This window comes from Podarcis erhardii, assembly GCF_964252035.2.
Source record: "Podarcis erhardii genome assembly, chromosome: 1".
NCBI classification, from domain to species: Eukaryota; Metazoa; Chordata; class Lepidosauria; order Squamata; family Lacertidae; genus Podarcis; species Podarcis erhardii.
In genome coordinates this window covers 93,473,480-93,490,374 of record NC_138497.1, presented here as the reverse complement: position 1 = coordinate 93,490,374, position 16,895 = coordinate 93,473,480, and the positions used below count along the sequence as shown (strand labels likewise).

The 16,895-nt window shown below is 41.9% G+C and overlaps 1 protein-coding gene and 1 long non-coding RNA gene across 5 annotated transcripts in view; one reads left to right on the top strand and one right to left on the bottom strand.

Moving 5' to 3' along the window:
* Positions 1-14,168, bottom strand: part of PDIA5 (protein disulfide isomerase family A member 5) — a gene marked incomplete at its 5' end in the record, with an annotated part of 150,625 nt that extends 136,457 nt beyond the window's left edge. For 2 of the 4 annotated variants that reach the window (XM_081872193.1, XM_081872195.1), the window contains one exon: positions 14,040-14,168. In XM_081872193.1, coding sequence (XP_081728319.1) covers positions 14,040-14,111 — 72 coding nt within the window. Of the gene's footprint in view, positions 1-533; positions 671-937; positions 1,034-14,039 lie in introns of those variants that run through there. The other 2 variants (XM_081872192.1, XM_081872194.1) reach the window with 2 other exon arrangements.
* Positions 14,169-14,199: 31 nt separating this feature from the next.
* Positions 14,200-14,809, top strand: LOC309348776. The gene is made up of 2 exons (XR_014159547.1): positions 14,200-14,310; positions 14,699-14,809. It is a non-coding gene; the product is annotated as an uncharacterized lncRNA (long non-coding RNA).
* Positions 14,810-16,895: the final 2,086 nt, after the last annotated feature.

Below are 16,895 nucleotides of genomic sequence, written 5' to 3'. Positions count from 1 at the left end.
AACCATAGTATCTGTTGCTACAAGTTCTTTCAAAGCTCTGGGTAGCCAATTAATTATGCTGCATATTGCCAGTTTTAAAATGCTTAGTGAAGGAAAGCCAGCACAACTATTTACTAATTAACAAATTATTGTAATATGGTCAATTACCTGCGCTGACTAAATTTTCCTTCTCTCTATGTATGTGGAATTCAATTCCACATCAAACTCAACACAATATTATTTCATTAGCACTCTGGTTAATATTTGTTCCAGATACCATTTGTAAAAAGAATATATTTGTATAATTTTAACAATTAGGGACAGTCAGAGGGAAAAAAGAGAGCGCGTATGCCACATTATTATGTTAGAAATTAGTTTCCATGGAAGCCTAGAGCTACTCGATGAGCATATTAACACACTAATGGGAGTCAGTGATGGGAACAAATTACCCCTAATAATACTTAGCACATATACAGGAAGCAATGTCTTCAAATGCAGCACCAATATTAACTAATTAACCCATATAACTCCCCTTCCAGGTTGATCAGAATTACCAATATTTAACAGGAAGAGTAATGAGCAGCCAAGCTAGCCACAAAAGCCAACTGGTTGCCATCTTGAGGCAGATTCATAATGGAGTGTTATCATGCGGTGGCCTATGCTGACTGTTGGGAAGGTTACAGCCACAACTACAGCCAATCCTCAGCCTGACTAACTAAAATGTATCTCCATAACTGGTCTTTTTTCAAAATCCAGCACTGAAGAGCATAGAAGTAGCTGGTAGAATCTGATAAGGGGGCACAAATGTATCCTGGAAGCACAGAGTTCCACTTCCAGGTTTCACAGCATGAAAATTGGTACCCAGTTAAAAGAATGTGAGATTTCAAGCATGTCCTGCATGGTTTGTCTAAATAACACACACACACACACACACACACACACACACACACACACACACCCTACTGTGGCCAATGCCAGTGGTTGGAGCTAGTGTACTTGTGCTTCTGTTGTTCCAGAGTGAACAGGCTGCTATGTAGCTGATCCATGTTTCCATCCAGGAGCAGAATAGCCTGGCAGCAACAGAAGTTCCAAGTCCATAGGAGACCAGAAGCTCTGGGGCAAAAATTAAAGCTACAAATCTATAAACATCTATCTATGTCCCACTGACTTCAGCGGTACTTCCAAGTAGACATGTATAGGATTGTACTGTAAGAGCCCAATAGTAGCAGCTTTTCCAAGCAGGCCAGAGGCAGATATACCTGGCAACAAAAATCCATAACACTTAGACAAGTTTCTCTAAGTCCCCACACATTTTTCCTCAAGGCACTCCAGCAGTTCTTGGGAGTCAAAGATGTATGTTGGCATAGCTTTATTCAAGCCCCAAAGAACAGCTTATATTCCTGAAAGGAGGGGCTCTGTAGGCCAAGAAGCAGTGGGAGGATATTATAGAGAGACAAAATATAATGTGTCAAGGGCTGTGCCAGACAAGAGTAGCAGATGCAGTGCACGCAGCACTGAATGTTCTGTTGCCTGTACTTCAACATGCACCAGTGATGTACCAACCACGGTGGTCAGACACGGAACTAATATGTTACAACCAAGATGAGATTTCCACAAATAAGACCCCCAAACACATTTCTTGTGGCAAGAGCTTTTGCAGTGCTCTCATTTATGAAAAGTCTTGGCTTGCAGGCTTCTCAATCAAATCAGGAGCCTTGCGGCACTTTAAATGTTAACCATTCATTGTGGTGCCTCGGGGATTTGTAAGATCTATGAAGCCGTATCTTTAGTTGGCAGACAGCATAACAGGGCTTGAAGACCTTGACACAAGGGGGACCTTTTGTGTTATTTCTAAACCCAGTTAAAAGGTATATAAGATACCGATGACTGTACCCAGTAGCGATAATTACCGCTAATACAATATTCCTAGGGTGCTTGCTAATTTAACACATTGTGAGAGAAATACCTGCTCTTAATTAAGTTCTAAATTAATAGAATCAAACTTGCCAATATATTCTAGTTCAATCATTTCAGGCTGAAGTCTCCCCAACAGGCAGAAGTCAAGAAATTGGAGAGAACATGCAAGGTCATAAAACTAAGAACAGCTTTAGGAACAGCACTGCAATATTCTTTGTTTTGCTGGTGCATTGCAAGCAAGATGTTTCTACTTTGCTGCACTGATTTTAATAGCAGATAGGGCTTGTTGAACATTACCAATTTGCACTTATCTACACCGTGCTTCTCATCTCTGAAAAATGGATTAAACTGGTATGTCAACAGAAAGTCCTTCTAATTCAACAAAAATATGCTACAAATATCAGTCACAGCAAACACTTTTTATTGTTATTTTTTGATCTTGACACTGTATTAGCACTGTTGCTTATGGTTCTTCAAGAGTCTTCATCATCACAGTAATGATAGTCACTGCAAGAGAACTACAGGACTCAATGCATTTAACACCAGGGGCAAGGAAGTGGGTGACAAGCACCTGAACACCCAATAAGACAGTGCCACTGAAATTATGCAGCCTGTGATACTGACTGCTATAGAGGCCCAGTCCAGATTTTTTTTAAAAAAGGAAACAAATTCTTTTTGGATTTCTTACACGAAGAATGCATGATAGGGACTGTCATTCAACTGAAAGTGTTAACTTGGGCATCTGACTTTTCATTGACGGATTGCTTGATTAAATTTAAATGCACTTACAAAATGCGAAGCCAACAAAGGTATTCTTGATTAATCATGAATGAAGATGACACTTCCGTGATAAAACTTGCAAGACAAGTTACCACTTTGTGCTGAAAGGCCAACTTAATGAATTCCTTGTTCGTCAAATTGGGAACATGAAACGCTCTTGCATTAAAACACCAGTGGCAAAAGGGCTTCCAAGACAAAAACAAACAACTTCAGGGCAGAACCAAGTACTGCAAAGGATCCTGATTTAAAGGAAATATTGACATTGATTTCAGCTGAGAACTGTCAGCCACAGTTGCTTCTGCCACCTGAAAAGCGAACTCTCTGCTTAGTTTTGTATATAAATGGAAAGAAAAGGGCTCTTGGGGTTAAGTCTCTTATGAACAACAGGTATATGTTGTAAAGAAAGAAGGAAAAGAGTAATGATAATCCTGAACTCCTTTGAAAAACCATCTGATGTGGAAATAGGAAGAGTGTCCTTATGAATACTACTGGCACTGAGGGAATCACCATGTATTTACAGCTGCAAACTTTCATCTATTCAGTTGGCATGATCAACCAACCAAAGTAAGGCTTCCCTCCCACATCAATTAATTCAGGGAGCCGAGTACATCACTGAGGAAAACACACATACACACACATACCTGCACAGACTCCTAACTTTGAAGAAGCAGCTAAAACAGGCACGCAAATGAGTCCTCAGAAGTTACTAGCTCACCTGCCAACATACCACGGTACTTTATTGTTTATTTGCAGAACCAGTTCTCTGCCTTTGGACAGGTGGCCTCATGGGGGCTTCCAAAACAAATACAAATAAGAGGATTAACATATCAAATTAAAACTATAAAAGAATGAGAAAGGCAACACCAAAACAAAAACAAACAAACAAAAACAATTCCGGTGGGTGCTAAAACTAGGAGAAGGATCCAATAAAAGCCTGTGAAAACTGGCTGGGCTTTGCCTAGCAGCTAAATGTGCACAATGGAGATGCCAGGCAAGCACAAGAGAATTCAAGAATTTGGGAGCCACCACAGAAAAGGCCATCTCTCATGTAGCCAGCTACCAAACACTTTAAAACAAACTGGAAGCCAGTGAAGTTAATGACAGACTAATATGCTACTGGTGTAAAGTTAAATTTAGCTTAAAGGAATAGAACTACCGGCTTGTGTATACCTTTCCCACTTGAAAGTGCTCCTTACTTACCACATGTAGATCAGTCAGGTTGTTATTTGCCAGCCTGAATTAGAAATGATCGTTGTTTTTAATTGTTAGTTTATTAGGGTTTATTAAAATCTTCACATTTTTACTATCATATTCATTGCTCACTTATGCCACCTTTTCATAGTTAAACCATGCTCAAGGTGGCTTACACCATGAAGATTTATATAATTTCAAAAATATAACAAAAGTAGTCCTAAGCAATAAATAAATAATCAGGAATTATGCAATAAAATTAAACAATCCCCATATAAGTCATGATACGGTCTATCATCAACCATACAAAAAAGTAAATACCAAGTAACAGCAGAAATTAAGCATCTCCAAAATGAAAACTTGACACCCCCCCAAAAAACCCTAAACAATACTGCACCTCTAGGCACCCTGAGCAGCAGGCATGGGTGCAGCCGTGGGGGCAGGGAGGCAGCTACCCCTCCAGATCAAGTAAAACAATAGAAATACTTAACTAGCTGACCAATCACATCGGTTCTGCCCCTCTAACAAAGTCTTCCCCGCCCCCCAACAAAACTCCTGGCTGCACCCATGGCAGCAGGAACTGCAGGACTCACAGCAAAGATGGCCTCTAGCTTCTCCATCGGCCTTAGCTTTTGTAGCTGGAGTCAGCCAGGGCCCTGTCCTCCCAGGCCAGGTGGAAAAAGGCTAGCAAGGCAGGAAATGATTCTTGCAGGACTGACAGCAGTGACATAGTTCTGTCTCCCCCTCCCCACCAAGACTCTACCATTTGTGATCCCATTATTCAGTGAACTGAAAAGCTCATTGTTTTCGGTAAATAAAGTCAGGTTAGATGAATTTGCAGCTCCTGTGCCCTTGAGAATGCAGTCCTATACTTATGACCCAGGGAGTAAACCCCGCTGAGCTCAACAGCACTTGCTTCTGAGTAAATATAAATAGAATTGAAGTATGATAATTGTACTGTTAGAATCAATTTGTAAATCATCAAAGGAGTGGGACCCTCACGTTTCTGAAATCTAACCTGCATCTACCAACAACTTCCATACCATCTTAGTCAAGTGTTTCACAATCTTCAAAATAAAAATCCTAACAATGCATCATCACACATCTATGATGCAACAGTTAGACAATATCAAAATACTATGGAGAACTCTGGATTACAGTTGAAAAATTAACTCATATGCTCCTATCACTGGATGCACCATAACATTCCTTGCTGGTTATGTAACTTTCCACATAGCATTCTCCACTAGCTTTCAAAGCATGGAGGAATCTTTTAAGGTCAAATCCACCTCTGTGATCCTACACAAAGCCAATAACCGTTTCTGACATTTTAGATAATGTTGAGAGCTATTGTTGACAATATTCATTCTCCTTAAGCAGTTAGCTTATTTCACTGCCTGTCTATTCTTAGATACTCTTCAGGATGCATAACCTAAATCTTTCCTTTATCCAGAACTTATCCCTGACACACCTGGGTTCAAATTCTAATTAAGTAAAAAATTTGCTTTGTGCCTTGAGCTTGTTACTACTTTACAGCCACTGTGGCTTTATTAGAAAATGTGATTTAGGGTGCTATCCTATATACACTTACCTGAGAATCGCCTTCACTGAACTCAGTGAAGCATACTTCCAAGAAGGCATGCACAGAATTGCACTGTACAAGTGACCTACTTCGTGGGCAAGCACACCACTTTACAAATTACGGAGAATAACTATGGTAACAGCACAGTTTTTCCTACACTTTTAACTCACGGGATCTATTAATGGAATTCTGTTTTTCTTCCTTACTTCTTAGTCTGGGGATGAGGAACTGTAGTCTTCCAGGTGTTGTTTGACTCCAAATCCCAGCAGCCCCAGACAGCATAGTCAACAGTCAGTAATTTTAGTTCAACAAAGTATAGAGGGCCACAAGGTTCCCATTCTTCTCTTGCCCCATTAACCTAGGCATTCTAGTTAGTCTGCCTCAGCTCCTGACCATTATTACCTTAAACCCACAACTGGAAAAGGTGGTGATCAACACAAAATCTTTAAATAGCCCAGCATCTGACAGTCACTGCTATGACAACCATTCATACAAATCAAAGTTATTATTCACCTTCATACTCATGATGTCCACCTCCTGATGAAAAATGTGTTCTCCAGCTTATGGCCACACTCAGCTAAATACAGTCTGACTTTTACTGAAAGCCAGAAAACTAAGTCTTCCATTTATTACAGCAGGAAAAGGGAAATCTCTAAATTAAATCACAACTTTCTGGTTGCATCAAGGTAACCATGAAAGGTTTATGAAGAAATCTACAATAAAATATTTTAATTGTACTATTATCACAATTTGTCAAAACCCTTTATTAGTTTACCCAGTCATTAGTGTTGAAAGCTTGCTTGATACTTTTAACAGATATACATTGACTAATATAATGGTTTTTAGCCCACATTTTAAACCAGACCATTCTTGTAAAGGGGTTATTAAGGTGGAAGGCATTGTTGTAAACTGTGTTCACTTCTCAATTTCCCGTATTTTCCTGTGTATAAGACGATATTTTCCCCCAAATTTTTGAAGTTAAGAATTGGGGGTCATCTTATAGATGGAATGCTGCAATTAAATATATAAATAAATACACACCGCCATCCATATTCTTTCCCCACAGCTTCCCCTCACTATTGGCCTCACGACGAACCCTGGTCTGGTACTCCCCCCCCCAGCAGCCCCCACTCCGGACACTGTCCCTTCTACTCGGTTCCCTCAGCCGCCCCCTGGCTACCCAGACCTCCCATTCCCCAACACACTCACTCAGGCAGCTCTGGCTGTCGCAGCTCCTTGATCAGTGTTCGCATCTGCCGCCACTCGTGGAGTAAACAGGATGCATACCATAAATACTGATACAAAAGTGCAACACACAGGCAGGAGAGCAGGAGCTGCAGCTACAGTGGAGTTACACTGAGCTGACAGGAGCAGCTGCCATTACACAGCTTGCCTCACTGTTTGATGTTTAAATATACAGTACTAAATATACTGGTGTTTTGAATATTTAATAAAATATCAAAGTTGTTCTGTTTGGTGTTTAAAATATTTCTTAATTTGGGGCTCAGAAAATAGAGGTCGACTTATACATGGGGGTGTCTTATACACGGAAAAATACGGTAGTATCTTTTAATGTTTTCCTAACCATGGTCGCTTTGTACTTTTTTACTTAATGGGAAAGTGGTCATTAGATATTCTCCCTATATCTTCTGTATGAAGAGGCTACCATACAAGCTCTAAGTCAGTCACTCAAGAAGACTGGCACGCACTGCCACTGGAATCTGTCTGTAGCCAATGATATCTACTTGCATGTTTCACGTTCAAAATGTAACATTTCTTTTAAAATAGTTGTGATAGTTTACAGAACTTTAGGTTCTTCCAGGCCAGAACCTGCCGCTCTATCATTCACTTTGTTTTTCAGCTTTGAGTCTCAGGAGTCAACTTCCTTCCTAGCACTCAGTCGGCTTTTCAAAAGTGTGTTCATAGTTCTGAGATTCAGTGGGTAAGTTCACATGACCATTTCAAGATGGCAGCTGAAATGTTTGAAGCCATTACCTACGACTGCTCCAGCAAATCTCAAAACATGTCAACATCACAATCACTACTTGAAAAATCTCAGAAACATACACAAGGAGGCAAGCAATTTATCACCTTGCAGAACATGTCAAAGTTTGGGGAAACACTCTCCCCACACACCCAGCAATTGTAATAGCTTCATTACATCAGCCATCACCTCAAATGGCTGTATGAATCCACTCAAATAGAAAAATAAGGAAATTGTGGGCACAGGAATACCATCACTCCTCTTGGCATTTAAAGAGAAGCAAACATCAACTTCTTACCTCTTTTGCATTGTGCCATGCCATTTCCCCCCTCTTGTCTGTACTACTCAGCTGCTTTTATTTCTTCAGCGAGGGAAGTTTGGTTGCCTGTGTATCCCTGTGAAGTTTCTGTACTTTGCTTCTGTGTTTATCTTTGGTGAGTGGCCTGTAGGGTTGAGGGGGAAACTCTACTATCTCCCCTCACTTTGAGAGACAAAGCAACTACGTCAGAGGAATCTAATAAGAGCACAGCAGAACCTCAAGAGAACACCCTCAGTTCCTTTACAGATGTTCTGCCAAATCAGGGGCTCAAGAAGCAAGACAACAAGTTGCTGTTCAATTGGTGAGGTGGGAGTTTATCATCACTGAGGGAGGATGGGAGTCGGCTGGAAGAATGGATGCAAGCAAGCAAGCTATGACATTAAACTAAAGTTGAAAGGTTCTTCAGGAGTCATTTTAGCTAACTCTTATGTACTGGAAGGATGTCAGTAGATATAAACCATCCTGATATACACACAGACTCATGTTCCAGGATTCCAGATTCTACTTTCCTTGGAACCATTCCACTCCTCAGTTTATTTTCTACTGAGATACTTCAAGAACTTAAAACTAAAATCTGCTGTGCTGCAACCAGGACTTACTGTGTTTTGTCATCCTCAGAGAGAGGTTAAAAAAGCCTTTGAATAAACATTTCAAAACAAAGCTCTCCCACCCCCCACCCCCCGCTGAAAAATTCATAACTGTCAAGTTCTACTTCAAGTACATTCTGTTTTTGAAGAAGAAAGCCAAGAATAAGAAGGCTGCAGTTTAGTGTCTTCTTCTTTTTAAAGCATTTTATTTCCTACATCGGACAAATAGCCGAAAGCTTAATTGGCAGAAGGTGTCCTCCAGCATAAAACAACTTCAAGGCCTGACTCCAAGCAGGAGAACACACAATAATTATGGAAGTGACTGAGCACTAAGGCTCCTCAAAGTCAGATTCTAAGCTTTTGGGTTAAATATTTTTGCCTGTAGAGAAGTAGCAGTCATATTCAGCAGTTCAATTAGCTTCTCCAACTACATGATCTCAAGCCAAGAACACAGGAGGATAATGCCCTTTTAGTGAGACTATATGCAAACACTCAACGCATATTTCCACATGGTGAAAACAAAAGACCAACAAAAGCAAGAAGCAATAAAGGGGAAAAGAATCCTGTGCATAAATAACATGCTACTTTAAATTAAAGCTGCAATCCTAAGCAAACTTGGAAAGCAAACTCCATGACCTGGTTCACATGACATGTTAAGCCAAACCTTGGCTTAGCAAGATTGCGCAAGCCTTGGAATAACCTAGCCATTATGTTTTTCCGCCTGTAACCCAGGTTCCAGGAGCCATGTGGCAAATATCCCAGTTTCTAACACTGCTTCCAATGTTACAATTCTATGATCTTAACTACACTGCTTGACTGTAGCTTGCCCTTATAAGTCACTTGTGCCAGTATGCAAGGAGAAAGACACACAGTGGAAATGGAAATGGTATTAACCATAGACTAAGGCAGAGTTGTTTAAACTGTGGTCACCAACCTGGTGCCCGAAGATCTCCATGTAATAGCAATTGGACCTGCGCCAGTAGCAAAACACACCTGAGGAATTTCAAACACTCGCTACAATGTCCTCCCTAGGAGCTTGAACACTTGTGTGGCATAGCTTAGCTAGGAGGGTCTAAGTAGCCATACAGACAGGACTGTACTATAAGTCACTCAATGATTGTCTAGTTGCAGATCACCCACTTGAGCACATGGCAATAAGTGATAGACTTCCCCACCCATGCCACAATTTTTTGTTAGACAAGAAGAGGAGAGAACAATTGTTCCAGATCATTTCCTAAATTGCCAGTTGTAATCCTCAGAACCTGCAAGAATTTGGGGTAGGGAGGGGAAAAGGCTTGAATATACTTAATATTGCACTCAGTGTGCAATCCTGTAAATGAAAAGTTACAAATACATACACATATTTGAGGACTTTTTAATAGCAACAATTTAATTTGTTTTACTGCCTTACAAACAGGACCTGCACCACTGTACAAGATGCAGCAAGAGTATCAAATATGTATTAAATTATAAAAAGCTAAATCTGTTACAAAATGATGCCAAGCTAATACAGGTATATAAATTCAAAACAGTACAATTCAGAAGTAGCATTTAATTGTATACATTGTTGGAGCGAAATTGGCTGAACCAACCTAAGCTCAAGCATAAGAGTAGCAAAGGAAATCTGGGGCTAGACAAAGAAGATAGAGAATAATAAGGATAATCTGCAATAGCATCGTGTAATTTAACCTTATCATGTAATATTCACCTCATTTCAGAAAGGGCAAGACTGCAATAAAAGGGTTATGAGAAGAGCGACAGGACTTGCATGTCTGAGAACAGATCTTGAACAATCCTAAAAACAAAAGGCCACAGTGGGAATTTTGCACATGGAAAAGGTAGATGATGTTCCCTTTCAAGAAGAGAGATCAGTAGCAAATATTAATATTGGGATAGGGTATTGATTCCTGGTTCAGGGTACAGGAGAATCTTTTTAACAAAAACTGCAGAACCTGGCAGGCATTGAAACATACAGGATGAAAGAACAGCATGGAGGACTGTAAAATAGCCATTACAGAAGACTATCTGAGTCATACAGATGATAGTGGACGCCCTATGTTGAAAAACAACACCATTCCATCATGCATCAAGTAGCTCCACTTTCGCCAACCTTTTTATAAAAAAATAGTTCTGCCAGAATTTGATGGAAGGAACTGAAAGTCCAGATAAATCCAACTCCTATCCTACGTAGTAATAGGATCCAACCCATCAATCACCCCCCCACCCCAAAATACCAAACTGACCCATATCCAGAAGCATTTCACAAGTTGGAAACTGGAGGAGCAAACTTACATCATTCTGACTCTTTCAAGAAGGCTTAACCCACCTTCTCTCAAAACCAAACTATACTAGTACTATATTCTACAAGCAAAAGTGAATCTTTTCTTGGGGGGGTGGGGGGAATCCAGTTGGGTAACAAAATGTAGTTATGTTTTTATAAGGAAAAATAAACCTTTATTTTATTATTAGTTCTACCACCATACAAATAGGGCAACCTGTCTGCACTTGGGAGATCTAGAACAAGAAAATCAGTTCCCACATGCAATAGGAAAAGGAGAGTCGGGAAGCAGTAATAAGGCTAAACAGTACAAATCCAGGTCCAGGAGGCACATCAAACTGTGATACTAAAAGAGGGTGGGAAGTAAATACCAACCACTTGGAAATGATTAAACAAAATCCTTTTTCAATTAAGACTTTCTGCAAAGCTCTGGAAGCTGACTGGAAGAATGTGTACTCTTAGCAGGAAACCAAAATTCATATAACACTTCCTGTTGGACATATGCACATTTGTGTTAAGTTAACCTAATATAGTAACATTGCAAGCAATAACCACAGGCTCTTTCTTTGCCCAAAAGTTTCAGTCTTTCTCAGTTGAAATTAATTTAGCATTATCCCAAACAGCAGATGAGATAGTAAAGCTGTATCTAGACTGTGCCACTTCAGAATAGACACTCTTCCCTACACATACACACATACACAGTTTGAGCCTTCTCCCCAAATTTCTAGTTTTCTATCTACAGGACTCCTATTAAGGGACCCTTCCATCATGAAATCCCCCACCTGTGTGCGAGGGCATTGTTGCTTGAGTTTTTCCTTCAAAGCCAATAAAAGTGTGTCAGAAGCAAGAGGTCAGTGAAAACCAACCACCCAGCTCTTTTTCCATGAATGGCACAGCATTTGTGTCCATCACACCAAGACAGTTGAGTGGGGGTTGCAAATAAGGATTGGTGGGGAAGGGAGCGGGGGGGGGGGGATGGCAACACAACCACAATTATACATTTTGTTTGTTGCAGGCAAATTAATGCACTGCTATCATGTCACTCTGTTTCAGAAGTCCACATCTGACTGACTGAGCAGGTGTAAGAAAATTAAGAACTTACCTAGGTTATGATTATTTGTCAGGGGAAAGAAGAAAGTCTAATTTCACAGGGTAAATGAAAAGAAGTATTTATGCAAGCATTCATGTTAAACAACCTTCTGACTTATTCATGTTAAGCCTCTTTAAAGAATCAATTAAGAGTTGTAAAAGCTTTTTTCCCACCACAGAAAAAAGCTCCACTTTAGCAGCTAGTGTTATTAAACCATTTGTGGTACAGCATCCATTTAAATTATACCATACCTAGATATTTCTGAATGTGCTGTCATAAAGCTTTCCCACTCAATGCCCAAAACTTCAAGGTTTCCTCTCTCTTTTTTCTCTCGGCACATTCAAGGAGAACTCATATTGTGCAAAGTGTACCTATGCATACAGAGATCTGAGAATTCTCAAGCTCATGATTTTAATGCCACCCAGTCATATCCATATAATCATCCTCTATAAGGAATCCAAGTTACATTTCACCATGAATGGATGAAGTCTGAGTTTAAACCATTTACTGCAAAACCTAAAATAATCTGGTATGTCAGACTAATGTGGATAGCCCAAACCATGTCTTCCAAGCACTAAAAATGGAAATGATTTATTATTGACAACAGACAGTTCAGATTCTTCTCTGGGATAACAGTAGGCATTTGAGAGTTGAGAGGAGCCATAAGGGAAGTCTGCAAAATTCCAGTGGAAATGGAAAAACACTTTTAAAAAAATGTTTCTGTTTTGAAACAGTGGTAGGAAAAACACAAGAGAATTAAGGGAAGTGGAAAGCAAACAATGATAAGTGCATTGCACTGCAAGCAAGGTCACAGGAATTTGAGCACCCATGTGAGCCTTAAGTGTCAACCCTCCATCCTTCCTCAACCCACCTCTGAAAAGGAAATATTTATACGTTACTGAGCTATATATACACACATCTCTCAAGTCATCTTATCTCCTAACTCTGTGACTTTTATTCTTTTCACAAAAATGAAGGCTGCAATCCTAAACACAATGACTAGGGAATGAGTCCCAATTTACTCAGCAAGACACACTTCAGAATAGCCACACCTAGAATTGCAAGATGTATATGGTAGCAACCCAGCCTGTATGCACTTGGGAGAGAGTCCCAGTGGGGTTTATCCTTTGAGTAAACATGCAGAGGACCTGTCTGTGCTCATTTCACTCTTGAACCCATTTTCTGAGAGCAGGTTGTTCAGCAAACAGTATTTAGGCTGCTGTCCTTCCCTGGGAGCAAGTCTCCCTGAACTCAACGGACTTGCTTTGGAGTAGAATAGGATTACACAGTTACATTCTATTTACCCCTGAAATATTGAACTACAGAAGAAGTCTTGTTTCACCACGGCACATTCAGTTCGTTGCTTTTATTTCTATTTAAAAAAGAAAAGGGGAAAGGAAATAGGTCGATTGATATTCTGCACAAAAATTTAGTTCAGAGCTAACCATTTGAACTAACCCAAACATTGTCGCCAACACTTCTCTCTCCTTCCTCACAGAGTAGGGGAATGACTTACACCTACCTACTGTAGAATCTCAAGAGAGACAGAGAGAGAAATAGTTACAGATAGGTAGCCGTGTTGGTCTGCCATAGTCAAAACAAAACAAATTCCTTCCAGTAGCACCTTAAAGACCAACTAAGTCAGTTCTTGGTATGAGCTTTCGTGTGCATGCACACTTCTTCAGAAGAAGTGTGCATGCACACGAAAGCTCATACCAAGAACTGACTTAGAGAGAGAAATAGTAACAATGCTGCTCTACAGGAAATATTGTATAATCATCCCAGAAACAGCAATGTAAAACATGCAGCCGGAGAACCTGAGCTCGGGACTGATAAAGGACCCGAGCGTTAAGTGGCAGTGGAGGCATAAATCAGCCGGCAACTAGCCTGCCTTGGAGCAGCCGGGTTTCCTCCAACTCACCAACAACCGGCCACGGGGTTCTCGCAAGCGTGGCAGGCAGCAAAGGAAAGGAAAGCAGCGCGAGCCTTTGCAAGCAACGGCTCCTCTCGTGAGGTATTTGCACACACACACATACATAAACCCCGCCTGCCCGCCCGCCCGCCCGCTTTCCAAAGGCCGAAGAAGTTTTAACTTCTGCCACCTAAGCAATGTGAGCCTGCCGCTTTCACTTTGACAGGCGAGCTGTGTGCAAACACGCAAGCACACACGGAGCCCGGCGCCTCCAGAATCACCAGTTCTCACCACCACCAGCAGAACCAGTGTACCAGCCCAAGTGCCCCGGACAGCTCGCCCCCGCCCTCCGCCGCCCCGCGCGTCCTTCACGAAACGCCCCTCCGCAGCAGAAGCCGCTTCCCAGCAACAGCCACTTACCAAGAGGGCCAGCAGCAACATCCTCCCTGCGAAGCACTTCGTCCTCCCAAAGCTGCGCCCCGCCAGACCCATCACCGACTGCCGCTCGCGCTGGCAGAACGAGGAGCTGCTGGCTCTGGCGGCTGCTGCTGCTGCCACGTCTGGCTAGGCATGCGCAATCCACAGGGAAAATCCTGCTACACTGGAGCGGAGCGCGGAGCGGCCGAGGTGTATGCTGGGAAGTGTAGTCTCTCCGGCGGCTCAGGTCGTTGGGTAACGGGCGAGGAAACTGGTGGGAAGAAGTATCGGATTAACACGTCTGCTGCAGGGTGTAGTCTAATCCGAATTGGCATAGGAAGGGGGGCGCGGCACGGCGGGCGTCCTCTGTGGGGTAGCAGTAGATGCTTCCTCTGCAGAGACTAAGAGCCTGAGGTCTGAGCAGAGCAATCGCTGCTTCAAATCTCATTCTGACTGGTAATCGTTTCAAAATAACCGGGGTGAGCAAAGCAGAGGGGGGGATGTAGATGCTTGGTTAAGATTTTGTTAGCATACCTGGAAGGGGGCAGGGCTTTTTCTTCATGTTTTGTAAATAAACACTGGGGGTGGGCATGCAAACTGCTTGTTGGTTTAAAATGTCTATGGACATATCTCGGCTTATCATTTATATTTATTTTTTCTAGAAACTCTTCTGGTCTTGAACATTACAAAAAACGAAAACAGCAGCAGTTTCTTGGTAATTTACACTGAAATCCTGGCCATGTGTACTCAGCAGTAAATCCTTTTTAATTCAATTAAGCTTATTCCCTGGTAAGTGGAGTTTAGGACTGCATCCATTATTTTGTGTAAACATGACTGGTTTAAAACACAGCTAGATTGTTCTTTTCCTCAAGTTGAGTTGAAGGTAGTTTGTGGGGAAAGTGCATCGAAATGCAGTATTTCATAAGGAATAATAATAATACCCTGGGTGGCTCCCAACAGAATATTAAAAACATGATAAGGAAAACAACAGAACAGATATGGATTGTGGCAAACGTCATGTGTACACTGCTTCCCAAGCCACTGTTGGAAGCACACTGGGTGCAGAGTAAACAAGGGTGTGTACCCAGCCTTCATTTCCCAGTGTTACAGTTAGACCAGCCTACCTGACTGGCACATGTACAGCTTCAAGAACCCCACTATAAGATCGCAGGCACCTTGCAGATTTGTTTTGAAAAGCATCTCTGTCGCACACGTGGTGCCTCTCACATCTCCATAAAAGAGCTTCTAAGCCCCACAGAACAAGCGGCCTCTCACAGAATCCTATACAACAAGGCACCCCACTGCTCCATGGCAGTAAAAACAAATGAACACCCAAGTGCCAGACGCTATCAAACACCTCAAAATGCTTCTAGGATAGCCATGCCTAGGATGGATATTCCCTGCAATATCATAGTTCTGTAAAACATTACCTTCTACATATATCCCATTGCACAAATACCCCTAAAATGGCAGAAGCACTTTACAACCTGCCTTATAGCATGCCATTAAATTGAGTACAGACTCTTCTAATTGGCAACAACTCTCTTCCGAGGTCTCAAGCACACACAGTCTTTTTAAGCCTTGCTACCTCAAGTCCTTGAACAAGTAGCTCCAGGTATTGAACCTGGGAACTTATACATATCAGCCCCAGCCAGCATGACCAGTGGTCAGGTATGATGGAAGCAATAGCAAAATCTTGAAGGTACCAAGTTAGCTACCCTGTATGCCAGGAATAGAGAACCTGTGACTTTCCAAATGTTGTTGGACTCCAACTCCCATCTGCCCCTGCCAGCATGGCTAACGGACAGGGATGATGGGAGAGAGAGTTAGGGTTGCCACCCGTCCGTTTTTTCATGTATTTAAGCTCATTCTCATCCTCAAAATTGTGCAAGCAGAGGTTGGATCCGGTGGGAGAGGAGAGGGAGAGCCTGAGCAGGAGTTTGTATGGGGAGGGTGGGTCCATGAGATGGAGAATGAGAGCAAGAGTTATTGTGGGGTGGTGAGCAGAGAGTGGGGTGGGCCAGGAGGAGGAGTTTGAGAGAGAGGGTTTTTTTGCGGGCAGAGGGTAAGTCCTGGAGAAAGAGGGGTGTTGCACGGGCCTGGTCTGTCCATCCACCCAGTGGAGAGCAGGGGGGATTGGGAAGGAGTTTATGCACAGACAGAGGCAGGTGGATCAGAGAGCGAGTGCTTTTGTTGTTTTCATTGAATAAACCACTGTAACCCCCATGTGCCATTGTAATTGATTTCTTTGAAGTCATTTCTCTACCCAGTGAAGTAATTTTTAGCCCCTCAATCCCTCCCCCCACCCTGTCCTGTCCTGTATTTTGCCCAACCTGTTCTTTATTTTGCCCGACCAACACTAGCTGGAGTCCAAAGGCACCTGTACGGCCACATGTTTCCCATACTTGCCATATACGCATATAAAATGAAAGAGATTGTGAGAATGTGCTTTGGCTTCTCTGTTAGTGACAGGGGAACAATGTTAGGCATCCCAGATCCATAGTCCAGATACAGGCACAGGAATGTTCTGATTTGCAGGTACTTAAAAACTAGGGCTGCCATATGTCCGGATTTTCCCAGACATTACCAGGATTTCAAAGGCAGAAGTGACATCTGGGTGGCGGTTTGTCCTGGATCTTCGGCAAATATACCAAAAAATCACGGGTTTTTTGTGTTTTAATAAAAAGACAGCTCAACAACTTTTGGGTTTTCCTTTAAAAAGTTCAACAATTTCGGTGGTTTCCTAAAACACTCAACAACTTTTGGGGTGTCCTAGTTTTTACCTTTTGAAATATGGCAACCCTAAAACAGGCTTAACTAGCACCTCGTCAGGGAAATTTAGGAGAGTTAGCTGTATTC